General features: G+C 48.0%; 1 protein-coding gene across 1 annotated transcript in view; it reads right to left on the bottom strand.

Moving 5' to 3' along the window:
- Positions 1–22,613, bottom strand: part of LOC140720966 (uncharacterized) — a 48,740-nt gene that overhangs the window by 18,620 nt on the left and 7,507 nt on the right. The window contains exons 4-6 of the mRNA XM_073035840.1: positions 20,322–20,531; positions 18,438–18,975; positions 12,153–12,228 (exon numbers count right to left, since the gene is read on the bottom strand). Coding sequence (XP_072891941.1) covers positions 12,153–12,228; positions 18,438–18,975; positions 20,322–20,531 — 824 coding nt within the window. The remainder of the gene's footprint in view (positions 1–12,152; positions 12,229–18,437; positions 18,976–20,321; positions 20,532–22,613) is intronic.

Below are 22,613 nucleotides of genomic sequence, written 5' to 3'. Positions count from 1 at the left end.
AGAGATCTGTACGGATGGCAAGCAAAACAGTGTTTTTCAGTGTAGCTCTGAGGATATGACAATAATAAACCGGTTTATCAATTTCCGTGTCTCAACAGGAAGTTCTGACAGCTCGGTCCCTGTGTGGGGGAGAAACCTGATAGTGGAGATATTACTACAGGTGGTGATACTTTCAGGAGCAATGCTCATCTCCTACTGGAATACGGCAAACCTAGGTAAGGTTTAGTGCAAGATAACAGAATAAACAACTCCGGCAAAAGACACAACCGGGTGGATTTGAGATCCCCCGTTCTGGTTTGTAACTCCTTCCATTCCTGTCCCTCCTTCGCACTCTAACCTCCTTCGGCCCTTCAGCCCCTGACTCTCTGTGATCCTCCCGTTCACTGAAGCTCACTGCACTTGGGCAGCTCCCCCTCAACACGGTGGGACCTTGGCCCAGGAACTTCTTCCTTAACGCTCATCATTCGGGGTCTTCAATGTCACGGCTGGGAAGTCATGTCACAGCTCCAGGCCACATCCGGAGTGTTGTATGCTGTTCTGGTCACTCCATTACAGCATGGATGTGCAGAAGAGCTCCACCAGGATGCTGCCTGGATTAGAGAGCCTGAGCTGTGAGGAGAGGTTGGACAAATTAGGATTGTTTCTGCCGCGGAGGGGTGACCTGAAATACATTTAAACTATAATGAGACATGGATAGTCTAGACAGCCAGAATCATTGTCCCAGTGTTAAAGGGGCAAATTCTAAAGGGCAGAACTTTAAGGCAAAAGGGGGAATGTTTAAAAGAGATTAATGAGGCAATTTGTTTACACAAAGAGCAGTAGGTACGTGGAACGCACTGCCAGGAGAGGAGGTGGAATTTAGACATTTAGACAGGCTTAAGAACAAGCAGGAAATCAGGGATATGGATCGCTTGCAAGCAGGTGGGATTAACTGGGTTGGTATAATGGTCAGCACAGACATTTTGGGCTGAAGGGCCTTTTCTGGTAATGTTCTACGTCCTAACCCCAGGGTGGATGTGCTGGTTTAGAATTATGGGATGGGAGGTGGGGATGGAGACAATGAGGGTTAGTGGTGCCCAGAAACTCGCCATGGACAGTCAGTTGTGCTGACTTAGCCTCCACTGTCTGCACAAGTTCGCCTGAGTGTATCTGCACACTCTCCAACTTCTGAGCTTGAGGTTATGACCAGTAAAATCATGGTTCATTACAGTTAACATCACTTCTCTCTGTGACTTTGAGTAATATATCTCAGAAAGTGTCAGGCAATCCCAGAACATGTGATGTGGAGACTCCTCTCGAGTCCCCGCAACTGCAGAACACCCAGCGTGCTAATGTAGTAGCAGAAAGATTACGGGACCTACTCTGGTATGCAGGGAATTTGAGAAAGCAAGCTTGCTGCAGTGGACTGCAGGTAAAACTGAAACACAGGGCTTTAAGACCCCACTTCCCTTCTTACCATCCTCCTGGCTAATGTACGGTCTCTGAAAATTAAGAGTGAAGATCTCTGAGAAAGATTGCAGTACCAGGAGGGACATCAGGGACTGCTGCATACCCTGCTCCACAGAGTCATGGCTCACCCCCAGCATCCAGAACAAGGGCTTCACCTTCCACCATGTGGATCAGACAGCGGCATCAGATAAAGGCAGAGGTGCGGAGCCTAATTCTGCCCTGATAGTGTTATGGATAAATGGCTGGAGCTACCATTCCCAGAACTAGCACTGTACCAGAGAACTAGCTCGGGGTTAAAGTGATCAGTGACCCTGTAACATACCGGGGAGGTTAGTGGTGTCGTGATTGGTCCTACTCAGGAGGGAGAAGTGTTGGGCACTCCCCCACTGTCCTCACAGTATGTGCCCCTCTGTGGGACATTAGTGGGGGGAGTTTCATACCTGGATATAACCAGTAGTTTTGCTGAGGATGATGATGGGGTAGATGGTAGATGTAGAAGGCCGTACTGTTTCCCTACTCTGTACTTTCACTGTAGCCATTACATTTATTCTGTAAAAACACAAAATGCTGGCAGAACTCAGCAGGCCAGACAGCATCTATGGGAGGAGGTAGTGACGACATTTCGGGCCGAAACCCTTCGTCAGGCCTCCTCCTCCCATAGATGCTGTCTGGCCTGCTGAGTTCTGCCAGCATTTTGTGTTTTTATTTATTTCCAGCATCTGCAGATTCACTCGTGTTACATTTATTCTGTGTTGTTATTGCCTTCCCTTGTTCTGCCTCAATGTGCCGTGTAATGAACTGATCTGTATGAAGCTATGCAAGACAAGCTTATCACTGTACTCCAGTGCAAGTGACAACAATAAACTAATAAACTAATTCCAAAACCAATAAACAGCGGCAGGGATTTGGTCCAGAACGGTTCACTGCTCAAACATCACAAAGAGAGACGGACTTAGTAATTTGTTTATTATTGTCACCTGCTATGAGGGTTTCCACTGAGATCGGGCGACACTAGAACTAGGGGTCATATGGTAAGGGTGAAAGGTGAAATATCTGAGGGGACCCTGAGGGGGATATTCTTCGCTCAGAGGGTGGTGAGAAGTGGAACGAGTTGCCAGTCGAAGTGGTGGATGTGGGTTCACATTCAACACTTAAGGTAATGTTTTGTTAAGTATAAACCCCATTTCCAGAAAAGTTGGGATATTTTCCAAAATGCAATAAAAACAAAAATCTCTGATATGTTAATTCACGTGAACCTTTGTTTAACTGACAAAAGTACAAAGAAAAGATTTTCAATAGTTTTACTGACCAACTTAATTGTATTTTGTAAATATCCACAAATTTAGAATTTGATGGCTGCAACCCACTCAACAAAAGTTGGGACAGAGTTAAAATAAGATTGAAAAGTGCACAGAATATTCAAGTAACACCGGTTTGGAAGACTCCACATTAAGCAGGCTAATTGGTAGCAGGTGACGTATCATGACTGGGTATAAAAGTAGCGTCCATCAAAGGCTCAGTCTTTGCAAGCAAGGATGGGTCGTGGCTCGCCCCTTTGTGCCAAAATTTGTGACGGAATTGTTAGTCAGTTCAAAAGGAACATTTCCCAATGCAAGATTGCAGAGAATTTAGGTCTTTCAACATCTACAGTACATAATATTGTGAAAAGATTCAGAGAATTCAGAGACATCTCAGTGCGTAAAGGGCAAGGTCGGAAACCACTGTTGAATGCGCGTGATCTTCGAGCCCTCAGGCGGCACTGCCTAAGAAACCATCATGCTACTGTGACAATTATAGATAGCCACCTGGGCTCAGGAGTACTTCGGAAAACCATTGTCACTTAATACAGTCCATCGTTGCATCCAGAAACGGAACTTGAAACCGTATTACGCAAGGAGGAAGCCATACATCAACTCTATGCAGAAATGCCAGCGAGTTCTCTGGGTCCGAGCTCATCTCAGATGGACCAAAAGACTATGGAACCGTGTGCTGTGGTCAGATGAGTCCACATTTCAGCTAGTTTTTGGAAAAAACAGGCGTCGAGTTCTCCGTGCCAAAGATGAAAACGACCATCCTGATTTTTATCAGCGAAAGGTGCAAAAGCCAGCATCTGTGATGGTATGGGGGTGCATCAGTGCCCATGGCATGGGTGACTTGCATGTATGTGAAGGTACCATTGACTCTGAGACGTATATTAGGATTTTAGAGAGACATATGTTGCCATCAAGGCGACGTCTCTTCCCGGGACGTCCATGCTTATTTCAGCAGGGCAATGCCAGACCACATTCTGCACGGGCTACAACAGCGTGGCTTTGTAGACACAGAGTGCGTGTGCTTGACTGGCCTGCTGCCAGTCCAGATCTATCTCCTGTTGAAAATGTATGGCACATCATGAAGAAGAGAATCAGACTACGGAGACCATGGACTGTTGAGCAGCTGAAGTCTTGTATCAAGCAAAAATGGACAAAATTTCCAATTGCAAATCTACTACAATTAGTATCCTCAGTTCCAAAACGATTAAAAAGTGTTATTAAAAGGAAAGGTGATGTAACACAATGGTAAACATTGTTCTGTCCCAACTTCTGTTGAGTGTGTTGCAGCCATCAAATTCTAAATTTGTGTATATTTACAAAATACAATTAAGTTGGTCAGTAAAACTATTGAAAATCTTTTCTTTGTACTTTTGTCAGTTAAATAAAGGTTCACGTGAATTAACATATCACAGGTTTTTGTTTTTATTGCATTTTGGAAAATATCCCAACTTTTCTGGAAATGGGGTTTGTACATGGTTGGGTGGGCTATGGTCCTGGGGCAGGGCAATGGGATTAGTTTGGCATGGCCCAGATGGGTGAAAGGGCCTCCTCTTGTGATGTAGTGTTCTACGACTCCATGTGGCAAGATAGAGTGGAAAGTTTCTGCTCACACACCATCCAGACAGGTCATCCCAGAGAAAAGAACATCAAGGTAGTAACAAAAGAAAGCATGCAGAATAGAGTGCTACAGTTATAGAGAGAGTGCAGCACAGACAGACAATAAGGTGCAAGGACCATGGCACGGTGGACTGCAAGGTCACAAGTCCACCTTAGGACTGCTCGATAGTGTAGAAGCTTTCTCTGAGTCTGGTGAAAATGTACTTTCAGGCTTCTGTGTCTTCTGTCCGATGGACGAGGGGAGAAGAGGCAAAGTCTGGAAAAGATGGCTGCTGTGCTGAGACAGAGTCCACGGAGAGGAGGCCGGTTTGTGTGATAGACTGACATTTGACTCCTTTCTCGGTGGGTTCGTGTTCTGCACTGGCAAACATTGCTTGGCCTCCCGAGCACTCAGGAATTTGAATTTGGTGGATGGCCCCCTCTCATGCTCTCTTCTTCCATCCTAGAGTTGTTTCAGGTGAAGGGGCTGGACCATCCCATCGTGGCCCTGGTGGGTGAAGGCGCTGTACTGAACTGTTCGGTGATGTTCCGCCCCCAGGGCAGGGGGCTGGGGGTTGAGTGGAGGAATCTGAGGTCTCGAGCTGTGGTCCTGACCTGCGACGATCAGGGGGGGCCTTGCCAGTCCTCCCGGAATGGGACACACCTCCTTGGTGACCAGCTGGAGGATGGGAACGTGTCGATCAGACTAGAGGGGGTCCAGGCCTCCGACGCAGGGACGTACCAGTGCACCGTCTTCTCTGGGGCCCACTCCAGCTACGTGCGGATGGATCTAAATGTTGTGGGTATGATGGCGGTCAGTTACTTTTGGGACGGGGCCAGGTCCCACCACATCATAGGCTCAGGCCTAGCATCCTGGGGGAGTGGACAGTACTACACCTTCTCCAGTAATCCCAACTGCAGATCGCACTGCAAGGTGTAGAGAGTGTCCCTTGGAAGAGGTGATTCAGCCTTCCACATACACTGACCCTTCCACACTAATACAAGGGCAATGAGGAGAGCTGTACCCACAATGGAAATGGTGTCTCTGCTGCTCTCTGGAGCCTCTTGCTTTCCTACATTTCTCAATGTTAGGGTCAAACAGCCTGGGACCAGACCCTTTGACCCAACTTGTCCATCCCAACCACGGTGCTCACCAAGGCAGTCCCATTTGCCCATAGTTAGCCTACATCCTTCCAAATACCTCCTATCCATGTGCTTAGCCAAATGTACTAAAATGTGTTTGTACCTGCGTCAAACACTGGTAATTTCATATACATTCCAGCCTCCGCATGAAGAAGTTGCCCCTCAGATCCTCTCTGAATCTCTGTTCTCTTCTCTGGGAAAAGACTGTGTATTCCTCATGATTATACACATCACTGTAAGGTCATCTTTCAGACTCCTGCACTCCAAGGAAAGATATCCCGACCTTCCCAACCTCTCCCTATAACACATACCCTTGAGCTCAGGCAGCACACTTGTAAATCTTCTCTGCACTTTTTTCCAGTTTAATGATGCCTTTCTTATAACAGGGTGTCCAAAACTGAACACAATACTCCATGCGTGGTCCCACCAACATCTTGCATATGGTATGTGTAGAGACATTAACCTAAATGGTGTCCATCCATCCAGGCTTCACTAGGGCGAAGACCTAGAGGGTTTGCACCCTGTCAGATTGGGATTAGAGTAATGAGTCTGTTCTCCATCTTGGGTGTCCATGGACACTAGCCGTGTGGAGGTGGCACCCTCCTGCTAGGTGGAGGTAACGGTCCAATTGAACTGGGACCGCAGATGGTGCTGGCCATGAATGGGAGTGGGGGGGGGGGGGGCTGTGTGTTCCAGGGACCAGTGACAACAAGGAATGGAGAGTTCCCCTCAGAATAAGGATTGAATCCTTCAATACGAGCCTGAACAGAAATCCTCATTCCAGTAGAACTCTGATAATCCTGCGCACTCAAGACTTTGTGCTGGAGTGGCAAATACTCAGAATTAATGAATATTGTATCTCTTAAACTCTTAAAACTCCTGAAAAGCTTTTAACTCATGCGTTAGATGTTGCAAAGGAGCAAAATGAATCTCCCAATGAAGTGGGTTAGTTCTGAAGGGGGAATCCAGGCATCCCAATGCAATGCAGCACTGTTGAAGTGTGGTCACTAATGACCCAGGAGGGTAGTCCTTGTGTGCACAGTAAGATCCCACAATAAACAGATAATCCCTCAAACAAAGAGTGAGAGTCAATTGTCAGCATACAGAGGCACCAGGACTCCTTCAGTACAGTAAAAACTCCAATAACTCACAGGAGTCGGAGTCCTGGAGGGAGATTACAGGAACTGGGGTGTGGTGATTTATCCGCACTGTACTGTCCTGAGGGAGTGCCAGTGTATCGGAGGTGGGTCACTTGGCTGATATATTGACCTGAGATCCAAAACGGCCTGCTTGAGGGATTCATATTGACGATACCTCAGCAGTTTTATTAATAATCCCCTCAAACAAAAGTAATCAGCTCCTCATTTGAGGGATTTGTGCATGTATAGTCTGCCTTACTCTGACGTGATGAGTGTCCACTCTCTAACAGTGCCTCATTGCTTTCGGATGTCCAGGGGGTGCAACGTCTGTGCAACTTCCTCCAAACTGACCAATGGTCCCATTCCATTTCAGCCCTTGGGACGAAGCCCACCTTATCTGCAGAGCAGTTCAACAAGACCTCCTTCCTGTACACATGCCGGACAGAAGGCTGGTTCCCCGAACCCACCCTCATCTGGAAGAACAGTGAGGGGAAGAACCTGTTGCCACTGTCGAAGGTAACCAAGACAACAGGAGAGGAAGGCCTGTACAGGTTGGAGATCCAACACTGGACAGCCCAGGTGGTCCCACCATCCGTCACTTGCATCATCCACAACAGGGTGAATAACATCAAGAAGGTGTCAACTGCATGCACCAGAGGTGAGTTACTTGAACTTGCGAATGTATTTTACAAACTGTGCTTAAATGTAAATGACCAGCTTAATGAGAACAAGAATTGGAATACATTTCTCACTCCGGCATCCAGTTTAATTATTGAGGCTAGGCAGGTACATCACAGGACAGACATAGAGATGTTCCCTCCACACTGTCACATCACACATTCCCAGAGTCAGACATGGAATGAAGCTCCCAACATTGTCTGATCATACACTGATGGGGTAAGAAACAAAGTGAAACCCCTCTACCCTGCCCCAGCACACCCTCCTGGGATCAGACACAGAGGGAAACTGACTCCAAACCATCCCATCACGCACTCCCTTGATCAGAGTGAAGCTCCTTCTCCACCGTCCTGACCACACACTCCAAAGGTCAGACGCAGGGTGAAGCTTCCTCTACACTGACCCAACAGGAACTTCTGGGGCAGAGGTTTGTAACAGCAGCTATAATTCTCATCCCAACATTTAATATAACATGACAAATACTAATTCTGCTATGGCGGGACTGAGCCGCTCTTACTGGCTGCTACAATAGGAAATGAGAGCAAAACGTGATGTGCACAAAGCTGAAAATTTGCGACTGTTTTATTGATATTTTCAGAACTGCTTCCACACACTCAGTTCTACGTTGGCGAAACCGGTAAGACATCTCACATTATGATAAGCAAGTACTTAAAGCTTTGGTTCTTTGATCAGCCAGAATTGACCCTGGTTTCGTCTTGTTTCATAGAATGGAGACACATCCGCAGTTTCTCAGGTGAGTGAAGTGGATGGGGCAGTGGTAATTTAATCCAGCTCACGGTGGGACTCAAGGAACAGAGGCAAGAATGCTGGTTAACAGTTGGCGAGAGAGAGATCCCCGATGAATTCCATGGCTCCACTGGACACCTAGAGCTGAGGCATGGGTGGGTTGTGATGTGACAGAAACCCATTCACTGGCTAAGCCCTGGGAACTCACTAGATGATGCTCAGCTCCACAGAGTGGGGGTGCAGTGGATGGCTTGAGGTCTATTGGTTGAGAGCAAAGGTCAGTGTTGATGGGACAAGGGTGAGCATGCTCTTAATTAGTGTTTAGGGGAAAGGTGTGACCAATGACTATCACAGGTCACTGTGTTATAATGGTGTTGCCTTGCCATTTCCATTTCAGTTTCCCTCAGTCTGGACACGGACACAGCCGATCTACAGCTTGGCCTCTCAGGTCACCTGACCAGCATGGCAGAGAGCTCCCTACCACCGCTGGCCCCTGGACTACTTTACAGCCTGCAACTCAGCCCCTGTGCCCTCTCCTCCCATGCCATTTCCTCAGACCGGGCCTACTGGGAGGTGGAGGTGGGTAGGAGCCAGGAATGGCACCTGGGCCTGCTGGGACAGAGGGACGATGACAAAGCCAGGGGAGAGGGATCAACCCGGGTATGGACACTGTCCCGGCTCAACGAGACAGTGTACTGGGTGACGGGCTCTCCAGGGCGGACCCTGGTGCTGGACAATGACCCTGCAGTGGTGGGGCTCCACCTGGACCACCTGCGAGGGTACCTGTCCTTCTTCGATGCTCGCAGGCAGCTGCATCTCTGCACGGTGGCAGTTGACTCCACCAAAAGGCTCCACCCCATCTTCTGCACCCCTTCCCCCACGGCACAGGCTCATGGCAACACCGGTAGTGACAGAAATGTCTGACCGCAGCTCAGGACTGCTGCCCCTTGGTGCAGGGGGAGGGGGACCCCACTTTGACTCCAGTGACCAATCCAGTATGAGACATGGCAACAGGAGGCAATACTCTCCGGGGTGACTGTATCACAGCCTCCCTTCATTTCACACCGGGTTGGGGGGGGGGGGGAACCCTTGTTTTCTCCTGTGAGAACCTGGACCCAGTTTCATGAGAAGCACAAGGACATTCAGGAGTTAATAAATACAACTCTCCTCCCTGAACCAGAAAGTGCTCCTGGACTGGAAGCCTGAGGGAAGAGAAACAGCTCACAATGCACCTGAGGGCTGGGAAGTCAATGACCGAAGAAGGGACGGTGGATGGAGAGTGTAGGAAAACCCAGTGAGTGTGCACAGGTTCTCCATCACCAACTCAAGCACAGTCCCACCAGGTGGATAACCAAGAAAGGAGGGTGTTTTTAAGGACCAGAGTAGTCAGTGTCAGCTGGGAACACCTTGAAAACCCTCCTCAGACATCACTGCTTGGACAACCTCCGGGTAACTTGCGCAACCAGTCCTGACCTGCTGGTCAAAAGAGGTGACAAGTCATGTCAACAAAACCAAGAAGCCTTGGGCACACTGAATACAGTTAAACTCCAACAATCTGGTATCTGATTGTTCAGAAACCTGGTTGGTTGGGCAGCTAGCTTAGTCATTCATTCAGAGAGTGAGCTGGGGTCCAGACTGTAAATTGGGTTGTCCAGAGGCCGGACTGAGGTTGGCAATGCAGGTGCATTTACAGCCGGAGACACGGTTTGGACTGTTTGTACGCTTCCCGCTTCCTTCAAACATACTAGGTTCACTGGAAGTTTGCTGTCCCAATGTGTAACAGGCAGAAAACTGTGTTGGGGTTTTTCAAATCATCTACTAATCCAGGAAAATATGCCAGATTATCAGAATCAGGTTTAATATCACCAGCATGTGTCATGGAATTTGTTAACTTTATGGCAGCAGTATAATGAAATATCTGATATCTGATAAATATAGAGCACAATAAAAACTGAGTTACATTAGGTATATGTCTATTAAATAGTTGAGTTAAGGTAAGTAGTGCAAAAAATAGTGAGGTAGTGTTCATGGGTTCAATGCCCATTTGAAAATCAGATGGCAGAGGGGAAGAAACTGTTCCTGAATCACTGAGTGTGTGCCTTCAGGCTTCTGTACTTCCTTCCTGATGGTAACATTTCCCTCCCTCGATGCTGGCTGACATCTCTCCATCTGCCCATGATGTCTGTCCATTTGTTGATGCAGATTTCCAGCATCATTCAGGACGTGACTGAAAACCCTGCCCCTCTGTCCAGAGCGCACTGACTCACTGTGTAAGGAATACACTCTTCCCCTCCCCTCCCATCCCATCCCATCCAGCACAGAACCCAGAAAAACTAAAAATGTGGTCTCTGATTCTCTTAGTTACCAGTTTTCCAAACAGCCAAATAACTGATCCACTGGGCGAGCATTTCTTTTATAATAGAATAGTTTATGCAACACACAAAGTTCTGGAGGTACTCAGCAGGTCAGGCAGCATCTATAGAAATGAATAAACAGTTAACATTTTGGGCCAAGATCCTTCTTCAGGACTGGAAAGGAAGGGGAAGGAACGATACTAGAATTAAAAAAAATGCAAGGGGGAAGGAGAATAGCTAGGTGATAGGTGAAGCCAAGTTGGTAGGAAAGACAGAGCTGGTGAGGCAGGAATCTGATGGGAGAGGAGGGTAGATCAGGGGAGAAAGGAAAGGGGTGGGGCACTAGGGGAGGTGATAGGCAGATGAGAAGAGGCAAGAGGGAAGGAGGATGCCATGGACTGACATAGCATATGGGAATGGAGATGGGAACTAAAATGTTTGGCCACTGGGAAATCCTGCTTTTATCAGATGGAGCAGATGTGCTCGACAAAGCAGTCCCCAAACTTATGTCACATCTCACTGATGTAGAGGAGGCCACATCAAGAGTGGTATATACAACAGATTTGCACAAGTGTGGCCTCACGTGGAAGGGCTGTTGAATCATAATAGTTTACGATTCTTATTAACTGTTCACCAAGCAGCAGAACTGCTATATTGTTCTCCCCATTACCAGTTTGCACAACCTCTGGTTACAACTGCTCCTACAATATGTGAGCAGGTCCTCCCTACTCCTCTAGCCTTTTGTTCACTGTGCCCTCCTTATCCCATCCTCCACTGGTTCTGTGGGAAAACTTGACTGGTTCCAGAGAGTTAGACAGACTTCAGTACCAGGACATGGACCTCCGAGGACAGAGTTCAATGTCTGTTCAGCTCAGACCGTTCCTCCAGTGGTTGTATCCAATGATTCACTGAAAATAAACTGAATTTGTCTTGAAAGGCAGAGCCAAGGGTAGTTTGCTGTTAATTTTCACTTGCATCTTCAAAAGCAGCGTTTTCTTGGATCTGTGACGCCATATTCTTCTTCTGTCAGGCAAAAACTCATTACCCGACACCTGTTTATATTGTAAATACATGCTGGTATTTATATATTTATGCACATTTTATTCAGTATCCATTCTTCAACTTTATTTTTTTTATATAATTCTTTATAATTGTGGAATATTGTTAGTTTTTGTTGCATGTCACACCATGACCAACACAAAAAATTCCTAATACATGTACATGTGTATGGTGGATGAAGATGACCCTTGACCCTGGTTGAGTTTGGCAGTATCAGACACACCCAAGAGAATGGCCAGCTGCTCAGATGGACAGCAGGCTCCACTGCATCGAGACCAAGAGCACCTTGCAGCTCAAGGCACACAAGATGCTACTAATGCCATTTCTACAAAATCTTCCCAAATCCATGGAAGAACAAGCTAATGAACATCAGCTCCTTCCCCAATACAAACTCTCTCTTCCATCCTCAGCCAACTCAAGCCAGATCTCCCCCTCCCAACCATTAACACCTGGTAAGTGGGCAATCACCAGCACTGGCCTCAGACACCGGGTACTTTACACTGGGTACAGTTTAGAATCAAGGTGTACAGAGTGTGGGATCTTGAGAATGGAGAAGCCCAGTGCTTTCCATGTTGCAGGGTGACAGGAGTCTTTAGGAATGAATCTAGGGAGGGGCAGCATCGAGCTGTGATGCCCTTAAAAGGACTGGGTCTCTGTTCACCATCTCCACTCACCTGGACTTTACCTACAAGTAACCCAAACCTTGACTTCAGGCTGTTGTTCAGCACTGGCAAAGTCTGCCAGCTAATCCTGATCAGCAGTGAGCAACGTGCAGGGCAGTGAAGCAGGCAAACCACCCACTCCCAGCCCCAGCAATCCCGGTCCGACGCCCATCTCAGATACCATGTGAGTGCAAAGTGTGCCCTTCTCCCTGTGACCATCTGGATTTCCTGAGTTCTCCAGCTTCTTCCAATATTCCCAAACCTGCAGACAAGTAAATTATTTGGGCTCTGTGAACTACCCATTGGTGTGTTTTAAGTGAGCCAAAGGGAGGAGGGTCGATGAGAAAATAGGTTAAAAATAAACAAGTATGGAATCTCCCTCTCCCTGACTCCCATGTCAGCAGTTCAAGAACAACCTTCTCCAGTCCTGCTACCTTAGCATGGTCGGTCACATTCTCAATAAATGGCCCACAGGATGGATGCTGACCATCAGCTACCCGTCCAGGCTCATCCCATTGGGTAGTCTTCACTGCCTCGGTGGTTCACGTGCTCACCTAGATATTTCTTAAATGCTGAGTCCATCCCCACCTCCTCCTCAAACAACGCAGTACAGATCCCAACTATCCGGGAGCAGGGAGGTGGTGAAGTTCATCTCCGGATCCCCTCACCTGAAGCCTAGGCCTCCTGGTTCTGGAGCTCTTGCAGGGAACATTTCTCACAAACCAACTGTAACGGGGGTTTTTTTTCTTTTTCTTTGTTACTGTGTATGTAATCAAAATGGCGTCTTTGTTTGTTACAAGTAGGAATCCTGGCGCCTGTCTTAATGGTAGGAATGCTATTGTCTTTGTTATGATAAGTGCTGGAAGCTTGTTTGGGACTGTAAACTGATTGTTGGTGGGGGACTTTTGGGAGTCGGCGCGATGGAGTGAGAGAGAGAGGACGGGGTGCTGGAAGCTGGGCGACGGTACGGACCCCGAGCGGGGGGGGGTCCCCGGCCCAAGCTTTTCGGTGATGAGAGGAGACGGAGACAGAGGAGTGTGGAGCGACTGGTCGACCACCGTGGGGGTCCCAGGAGGCGGGTCGAGGAGATCGGAGAGGATCGAATACCAGAGGACTTCAGTGATTGAGCTCCAACGGTTGTGCACGAAGTGGTTTGGACTTTGATAAGTTTGGCGCCTTTTCTTTTTTTTCTCTTATTCATATATACTGTATCGTTAGTAATCGCTTAGTTATAGTAATCTTTATAAATTGTACTCATTTAATCGCATAAGGTGTACTGTGTGTTTTTTGGGCGAGGCGGGGACATCACACAGCATCCACACCAGCTGATTACCCAGTTTGGCGGGGCCGAAGGCTGCTCCCCCTAGACTAGAACGAGTTTGAGCGATGCCTGAGGTGACCCAGGGGTTACATTGTGGGTGCGATCGTCCGGGATTGATTTCTGTGGAAGCTGTGTGATCGCCCTCTTTAAATTGTGTCTGCGGCGAGGAGCTGGTGTGCCTTTGTGGGTGTGCTATTGCCGGTTATCTCTGCATGTGTGTTGGGTGGGGTGGCTGCTGTTGGTAGCCCGGGGGTCGTTGTTCGAGTTCCGACTAGCGCTGACGAAATGGTGGTGGTACCATGGGTTGTCCGTACTGTTTGGAGAGTGAGGAGTGACAGGTTGGGATTTTTCAGCTATGGTGGTGGGCTCCGCCCGGTTGTTGGAATAATGTCCAGCCCTAAAGGGGCGGAGACGTGGGCGGAGCAGACCTCTCAGTTGTTGGGTGAGTGGCAGTGCTTGGCTGAGGGAAAGCGACAGGGATTGGTTGAAAGTTTGAGTAGGCGGGCTGGTAGCGTTGTTAGAACTGTCGGGCGCAATTATCTCGAAGTGACAGCTGCCAGTTCTGGGAAAGTGTGGGAAAATGCGTGTGGTTCGACTGGAAGTCAAATGCCGCAGCTGGGGGGCTTATCATATCCGTGGCAGGAGATTGGTGGGAAGTTTTTAGGGTATCCCTTTTGGTTAGGAGGGCAGATAAATTGCTTGCGGAGACAGGGGGATTTGTCAAGGGGATCAGTTGTTCCGTGGATCCGAGAGATGTCGGGAAACTTAGAGGAGGCCCAGTGGGGGAACGGCTTGGGGTCTCTGGGGGAGCACGTTCCCAGCAATGTACCAAGGAACTCCCGCAAGGAACAGACCCTATTCCTGAAGGCTTAGAGGGACCACGCACTCAGGTGTTGTTACGGATGGATGGAGGTCAAGTTAAAGCCATCCTCGGCACCGGGGCACCGGTTAAGTTGCTGTACAGTTTGTTTTATAACCGTTTTTGGAAGCCTTTACCCTTGATGACATTGACGACACTGGAGATTTGGGGTACCAGTGCCGGTGATTATAAAGACGACGGTTGTTGGTCAGTGAAAATGGAGTTCTTAGAGGCAAATGTGGAGGTGACTGAGGTTCGTGAATCGTTGATGCTGATGTGTCCGGACACTGTTGAGACGGGCAGCGTTTCGGTTATGGAGAGAACCAATATCCTGTTAGTGCGCTTGGGGGCCTGCCCGGAGGAGGCGGGTGAGAGCTGTTTGGAGGCATTATCGATGCACCCAGAGTTTCGAGCTGCTTGTGCGGACGTGTGTAGCAGCATTGGGCCGATACCGAATTCAAACCAGAGCCGGTGGTGGTATGGCCTGGAGGAGTATCTGAGGGTGAGACCCTCTTAGTGGACGCTGCGAAATACCACCAGGGAGGGGAGTTGACTGCTGAAGACACCTCGGTGAGGCAGAGGTTGCGGCGACTGGCCCCTACAGAGTGGCAGACGTAGGCAGCGTGTGTGTGGATTATATTGGGCCGTAGAGGCGATGGCCTATCTGAGTGGTGCGAAGAGGTTTAAGGTGCTGGATCTGAGGAGTGGATGTTGCCAGATCCCGATGAGTGAGGCCGCCAAGGAGAAGATGGCGGTTAAAAGTTTCCTAGGAGTCTTTCCGGTCCGAAAAGATACCACAGGGTATCTCCGGAGCCCTTGCAACCTTCCTGCAGGGCATGTGGAAGACCATGGGATGTGGAGGCGTTTGGAATTTTGACGTATGTGGATGATCTCCTGGTATTTGGATTTGCCTCAGGAGAATATGAAGTGAGGTCGTTGCAGGAGCGGCTGAGAACTACAGAGTTAAAGTGTTTTCTGGACACGTGCCAGAGCTGGCGAAGGTCGCAGCTCGTGAGTGTCTGTCTCTACGGAATCAAGTTTGAAATGAAGACTGAGAGACCGGAGAGAGTGATCTGGAACCATTTGAAAGACTTACAAGTTGGAGAAAACGAAGAAAGTTGTTTGACTGAGAGCCACAGCAAACTGAGAGCCTGGAGAAGGTAGTTTGCGGAGGTGAAGAAATTGCGGACAAATCCTGGAAGGGAGAAGCGGTAGCTTGAAGGGAACCTGAAGATGACCATCGACAGTTCAAATGAAGTGCAACACCTGAAGGTTGATTTGGAAGAAGTCATGAGGAGAAAAAAAAGAAGCTGGAGAGAAGTGCAGTGAATACTGAACTGGAGGGTGACCAATCGTTAACTGCTGCTTTTCAGGTCAGGGTGGAAGAAGCTGTTGGAGTAACTGCATTCCAGATTGAGATGGCCGGGATGCAGGAGTCAGAACTGCTGAGCCAGGGGCCAGAGAAGAGGATAATCTAAATTGCAGGAGGCTGAAGAGACTGCAGGAGCAGTGCAGGTCACGTGTTTCCGTTTGGAGAAGATCAAACAGCAGCTACCGATCAAAGAAATGAGGATGAATACGGATTCAAAGGCTGATGGCTGGATGTGTGGTACATGCTGCCTTTTGCTGACTTTCCCTCGATTGAGGAAGAGACCTTTGGCCCTTCTTCCACTGAGTCAGGTGTAGTGGGGAGGGTTAGCTGTGTGCAGTGTGGGGTATGAGTGAGAGGTTGAAAGAGGAGTTGGTAGTGGACCCCGAGCGGGGGGGGTACGGAGGTCTCAGAAGGGTTAGGGAACGCCCAGATAGTTGGCCTATATAGCTCCTAAGGAACAGGGCGTGAGGTTTACTGTGTGGGGAGGAGATGTCACTGCTGGTGTTTGGGTTATGGTGTGTTGGCAGGAAAGGTGACGAGTTATCTAATAGTCATGAGGACATGACTTTTATTTGGTGGGGGGAGAGTGTAACGGGGGTTTTTTTTCTTTTTCTTTGTTACTGTGTATGTAATCAAAATGGCGTCTTTGTTTGTTACAAGTAGGAATCCTGGCGCCTGTCTTAATGGTAGGAATGCTATTGTCTTTGTTATGATAAGTGCTGGAAGCTTGTTTGGGACTGTAAACTGATTGTTGGTGGGGGACTTTTGGGAGTCGGCGCGATGGAGTGAGAGAGAGAGGACGGGGTGCTGGAAGCTGGGCGACGGTACGGACCCCGAGCGGGGGGGGGTCCCCGGCCCAAGCTTTTCGGTGATGAGAGGAGACGGAGACAGAGGAGTGTGGAGCGACTGGTCGACCACCGTGGGGGTCCCAGGAGGCGGGTCGAGGAGATCGGAGAGGATCGAATACCAGAGGACTTCAGTGATTGAGCTCCAACGGTTGTGCACGAAGTGGTTTGGACTTTGATAAGTTTGGCGCCTTTTCTTTTTTTTCTCTTATTCATATATACTGTATCGTTAGTAATCGCTTAGTTATAGTAATCTTTATAAATTGTACTCATTTAATCGCATAAGGTGTACTGTGTGTTTTTTGGGCGAGGCGGGGACATCACACAGCATCCACACCAGCTGATTACCCAGTTTGGCGGGGCCGAAGGCTGCTCCCCCTAGACTAGAACGAGTTTGAGCGATGCCTGAGGTGACCCAGGGGTTACACAACCTTTCAATGCCCCCAGATTTGTACTGTGTTTGTGTTGCTCATCCACACCAAAGCCTCTCCCCTGAGCAAATCTGCATCCCAAGTCACTTCCCAGTGAACCAGCTTTGCACCCTCCACAGTACAATCACATCATTACATTTCGTGGGGACAGTACTCCAGCAGAGGCTTAACCTGTGCTTTATAGAATTGTCCAACAACCTCCCTCTCTTATACTCACTGTCCTGGATAATTCCATGCACCATTTTCACCACGAGCTGCCCTGTTCCAGGATCCTCAGACTTGCATGGCAAGGTCCCCCTGTTCCTTGCTGTTCCCTTGATTGTGGGAGCTGATAAATAAAAGTGAGGGCAGGGGATGCTGCGTCAAGTTCAATAGCCCTGCTGGTCCTGCAGCATGGAAACAGACCCTTCAGCCCATTGAGCCCATGCCAGCGATGAAGCAGCCTCTTTCACTGATCCCATCTTATTCTCTCCACATTCCCATCCTCTACCCCTCGCCCACTCATTAGCGGCAACTTGTAGCAGCCAATCATCCCACTGGCTGACACATCTTTGGGACATGGAGGGAAATCAAAGCTCCTGGGGTCACAGGGAAGGCATGCAAACTCCACACGGACAGCAGACAAGCTCAGGGTCAAATCCAGTTGTGAGCCAGCAGCTCCACCTGCCGTCACCATAACAAGTGGAGCAGCAGTTTGATGCAGGTGGTATATTGGTTACTGGGTACCTGGGTGCAACAGCTGTTCAACCCCAGAAAAGCAAGTTCAGTTAGCCCAAGGCTCTGCAGGGTGCTATACAAATGCAAGCTGATGACCAGAGCCAGGGTGAGTGTGCAAATCTAACTCTCCCTGTGGAGAGAAGAGGTTCTACAATCACTGGAATCTGATCACAAAGTGCTGGAGGAACTCAGCAACTCAGACAGGATCTGTGGAGGGAAATTGAATATCAACATTTCAGGTTAACACCGTTCATTTACACCAGTGACGTTTAGGGAGAGGGATCCTGCCTGAATAAAGTCCTGATGCAGGGACTCAACTCCAGACCTACACCATCCCCTTTCCCTCCACAGATGCTGCCTGACCCACTGAGTTTCTCCAGTTTATCTTTTGCTTCAGCTTCCAGGATCTGCAGCTTCCTGGAACATCAACCATTTCTCTTCCCACAGACACCATCCACTCTGATGAGTGTTTCCAACATTTACCCCCAACTCACCTTCCTCCACCCCCCCCCCCCACGGATTTGACGCATCTGCAGCTAATAGATCTACAAGGATTTTTAATGTTGTGCTTGTAGTAACAGAGGTCAACCAGTGCCAGGGGTTGTGTGCATTTAATGGAAATTGACGGTCTCTAATTCTTGACACACAGGGGGCCACTTGGCCCATCAAAACCATGCCAGCTTGCAGTGGGGGTGCTAGGAAATGGCAAGCCCGCAGTGAGGCAGGGGAGGACTGGGGCGAGTGTGCGCTACAGCTTCAGTCTGCACAGAGTCAGGCCGTCGGAATTGTCCCTGCAGTTCAAGTATGGGCTGAAATAGGGGAAGAGCCTCTCAGTGAAGGTGTCCATGAAAGTGTAGAGGTGGGACATGTCATCAGCATTATAGAAGGACACCTGGCCTTCCTCATAGTCCAGGTAGATTCCCACCCTCCTGGGCTTGACGGAGAGATGCAGAGGGATTGTGGACCAGTCGAGAGCCTTGTACTCCTTGCCATTCCGTAGCCAAATGGTCCAGTAGCCATCCACTGGTGACAGGGTGAGGCAGCCCTTCCTCTGGACAGACTCGCGGGCCAGACCCAGGTCCCAGGCCGTCTTGGTGCCCACCTCCACCTCCCAGTAGTGCCTTCCAGAGCTGAAGCCCTGAGCGGCCAGGATGTTGACACAGGGGTCGAAGCGGTCAGCGGAGGGAAGGTGCTGCTGCCTGCTGTCGGTCAGGCGCACCTGGGTCAGGTCCTCGGAGACCAGGAGCTTATGGTGTGCAGAGTTCGGGTCCAGTGTGAGAGAGGCGGGGACTGGCAAAAAACAGATTTAAAAAATTACACACCAGTACCCACTTCAGACTAAAGCATTTTACCCCCAACATTGAACACATTTCAAAAGAGCACAGCCGCAAGAAAGTGGCATCCATCATCCAGGCCGTGCTCCTTCTCGCTACTGCCATTGGGGAGGAGGAACAGGAGCCTTAGGTCCCACAGCTCCAGGTCCAAGAACAGTATGGATAACGTCACTCACCTCAGCACTGAACTGATTCCACAACCGATGGACTCACTTTCAAGGACCATTATTCATGTTTTCAATATTATTTATTGCTTACTCTTTTTTAACCAATTTGTCTTCTTATGCACATTGGCTGTTTGTCTGTCTTTGCGTGTAGGTTTGCATTGATTCTAATGTTTCTCCGTATCTATTGTGAATGCCCGCAAGAAAATGAATCTTGGCATATGGTGATATATACATATTTTGATAATAAATTGAATTAGAAGTTGGGTGATTGGCTTTGAAACTTAACATTCACAAAGCCAAGTGACCCACTAGGCCATAGAGATATTTCATTAGGACCACTCTCCTTTGTGAAGTTTTTTGGCTCTGTAATATTACTAATGATTCTTTCCTCTCTTCCCCCACCCCCCCACCAAACCCCTCAGGCTAGGAACTGACTCTTTCCAGAGGGCTCCATTATGTTGGGAATTTTCAGACATTGTGCAAAATTTCCAACATATACTTATTGCTCAACAGTCAAGAAACCTGGGAACACCCTCCCACCTACCACCACCCTCCCGCACATCCCAGTGCGATCGTGCTGGCCCAGTTCCACCAGTCATGTCCTAATAGGGGAAAAAACATACAAAAAAATCACGTCAAGAGGTTTGGCAGAATACCTGATACAGATCATAAGTGAGGCTATACCACGTGCTACATCAATGCAAGTTCATGTTCACAGCCAGCTGGATAGGTCATACAAACCGCTTCTTAAGCAACCTTCAGGGAGGGGAAATCTACCTGAGCAGGGTCCAATCAAAGGATTTTGATCCACTCACCCTCAAAAGGCCTATTGGCAAACTGTTGGATTTGCCTCCACCATAATCCCTGGCAGCACATTCCAGACACCCGGCACTCTAGAAACGTGTCCCTTACATCTACTTCCTTGCCCCTTTACATCCGCTTCTCATGCATGTACTATAGTAAGGCACTTCAACCTTGAGAAAGTGGTACAGGCTGTCTACTGACTGCCTCTCAATTTTATGAACTTCAGGTCTCCGCTCTGTTCCTCCAGAGAAAACCCTAGTGGTGTAGGATCAGAAGCACCCCCAGTATTGCCAGTAACACCTATACATGGAATGAATGGAGGTTGTCCTACCTGGGCCAATGAAGTCTTTCATCTCTCGCCACACCTTGTACTGCAGGGGTCCCTTGAACTCTCCCAAGGGCAGCGTGGCAGGCACCTCACTGGGCATCTGGATGTTATCCAGCCTGTTAAAGCGGTATTGTGGCAGGTTGAACAGGAACCCAGAGGTCGAGTCAGCAAAAATGAGCACGGAGTGTCCACCTACCTTAGGCTTTTCACTGTCTGTAGGGAGAAGAGAGGACACATCAATCTGAATTTGACCAACAAATCCCAGCTCTTGCATGAACAAACTGAGCCACCGGAATTGGTTTATTCTGTCACATGTACCGAGATCCAGTGAAAAGCTTCTCTTGCATATTGTTCACAGAAATCAGAATACAGCTTAATTGAGGTGGAACAATGCAGAATAAAATGCAACAGCAACAGGGCAATTGCAGAGCAGGTAAACAAGGTACAAGATCATAACCTGGGAGATTGCACAAATCTATTCAAGAATGTATTTTATCAGACACAAACAAAACACGCCAAAACTGAGTGGCATAGAATACAATACAATTGGAATAAATGGGAAAAATTGATTTCCATTAGCAAGGAGCTGAAATGGGACTGTCTGAACCAAAGGGGTTTACAGTTTGAGGGAATGTGGAGACAGTTTACAATCAGCAGGTTCAAGATTCAAAGTTTATTTCTATTCTTCAGTACGCGCATGAAGAGCATGATTATTATTTCAGATCCACTACAGCATTAAAAACATAAGCTCAAAGAACAATTAAAAAAGCATTAAATACAAAAGCTATCCTATAAAACAATGTACAAGTAACCGTTGTATAGATAAACTTTGTATGTACATAAAGTGATGGTAGTGATGTGCACATAGAGGTCGTGGTGGGGTGGGCACACGGGTGGAGGTGTTGATCAGCCTAATGTCTTGGGGGATGTAACTGTTTTAGAGTCCAGTGGTCCTGGTGTGGATGCTGTGTAGCTTCTTCCCTGATGGGAGTGGAACAAACAGCCCATAAAAGGATGGGTGTGATCCTTTATGATATTGCTGGCCATTTTCTGGCATCTTACTGTGCATACAAGAGGAACCCTTTCCAAGAGGCAGTGATCATGAAATGATAGATTTTACCCTGCAGCTTGAGAGGGAGATGAATCTGTATTATAGAGAATTGCAGAGGCACGGGAGGGGAGCTGGGCAAAGTTGATTAGAAATGGCATGTTAGCAGAAATAACAGAACAGCAGAGGCTGGAATTTCTGGAGGCAATTCAGAAGGTTCAGGATAGATAATCCCAGAGATGAAGTAGTATTCTAAAGGGAGGATGAGGCCACAGTAGCTGACAAGGGAAGTCAAAAGCAGGATAAAAGCAAAAGAGGGCATAGAATATAGCAAAAAAAGAATTAGTGGGAAAATAGAGGATTGTGAAGCTTTTAAAAACCAACAGAAAGCAACTAAAAAAAGCCAAACAGGGAGAAAAGTTGAAATATGAAGGTAAGCTAGCCAGTAATATAAAAGAATACCAAAAGTATTTTTCAGATAATAAAAAAATGAGGTGAATGTAGATATTGGACCACTAGAAAATGACTCGGGAGAGGTAGTAATGAGGGACAAAAAATGTCAGACTAACTGAAGTATTTTTCCTCAGTCTTCACTGTGGAAGACACTAGCAGTATGCTAAAAATTGAAGAGTGACAGGGGGCAGAAGTGAGTGCAGTTCCTATTACTAAGAAGGTGCTTGGGAAGCTGAAAGTAGATAAGTCACCTGAACCAGATGGACTATACCCCAAGGTTCTGAAGGAGGTCTTTCAAGTATCTCTAGGCTCCCGAATGGTTCCAGAGGACTGGAAAATTGCAAGTGTCACTTCACTCTAAGGGAGAGAGACAGGAAATTATAGGCCAGTTAGCCTGACTTCAATAGACAGAAAAAGTTGGAGTCTATTATTAAAGATGATGTTTCAGGGTACTTGGAAGGGCATGATAAAGTAGGCAAAAGGGGGTTTTCTAAAAGGGGGAATCTTGCTTGACAAATATGTTGGAAGTCTTTGTGGAAATAACAGGCAGGATATTCAGTGGATAGTCACTGAAGGAGAGTCAGTGGATATTGTTCCTTTGAATTTTCAGAAGGCTTTTCACAAGGATGCTTAACAGGATAGGAGGCCATGGTATTACAGGAAATACACTAGCATAGAAGACTATTCTGGTTGGCTGCCGGTGACCGAGTGTCCTGCAGGGGTTGCTATTAGGACCACATCTTTACATTATACGTCAATGACTTGGATGACAGAATTGATGGCTTCGTGGCCAA

This window comes from Hemitrygon akajei, chromosome 2 (genome assembly GCF_048418815.1).
Source record: "Hemitrygon akajei chromosome 2, sHemAka1.3, whole genome shotgun sequence".
NCBI classification, from domain to species: Eukaryota; Metazoa; Chordata; class Chondrichthyes; order Myliobatiformes; family Dasyatidae; genus Hemitrygon; species Hemitrygon akajei.
Note: the sequence above shows the minus strand (reverse complement) of the source record. Positions and strands in the feature narration are given on the sequence as shown.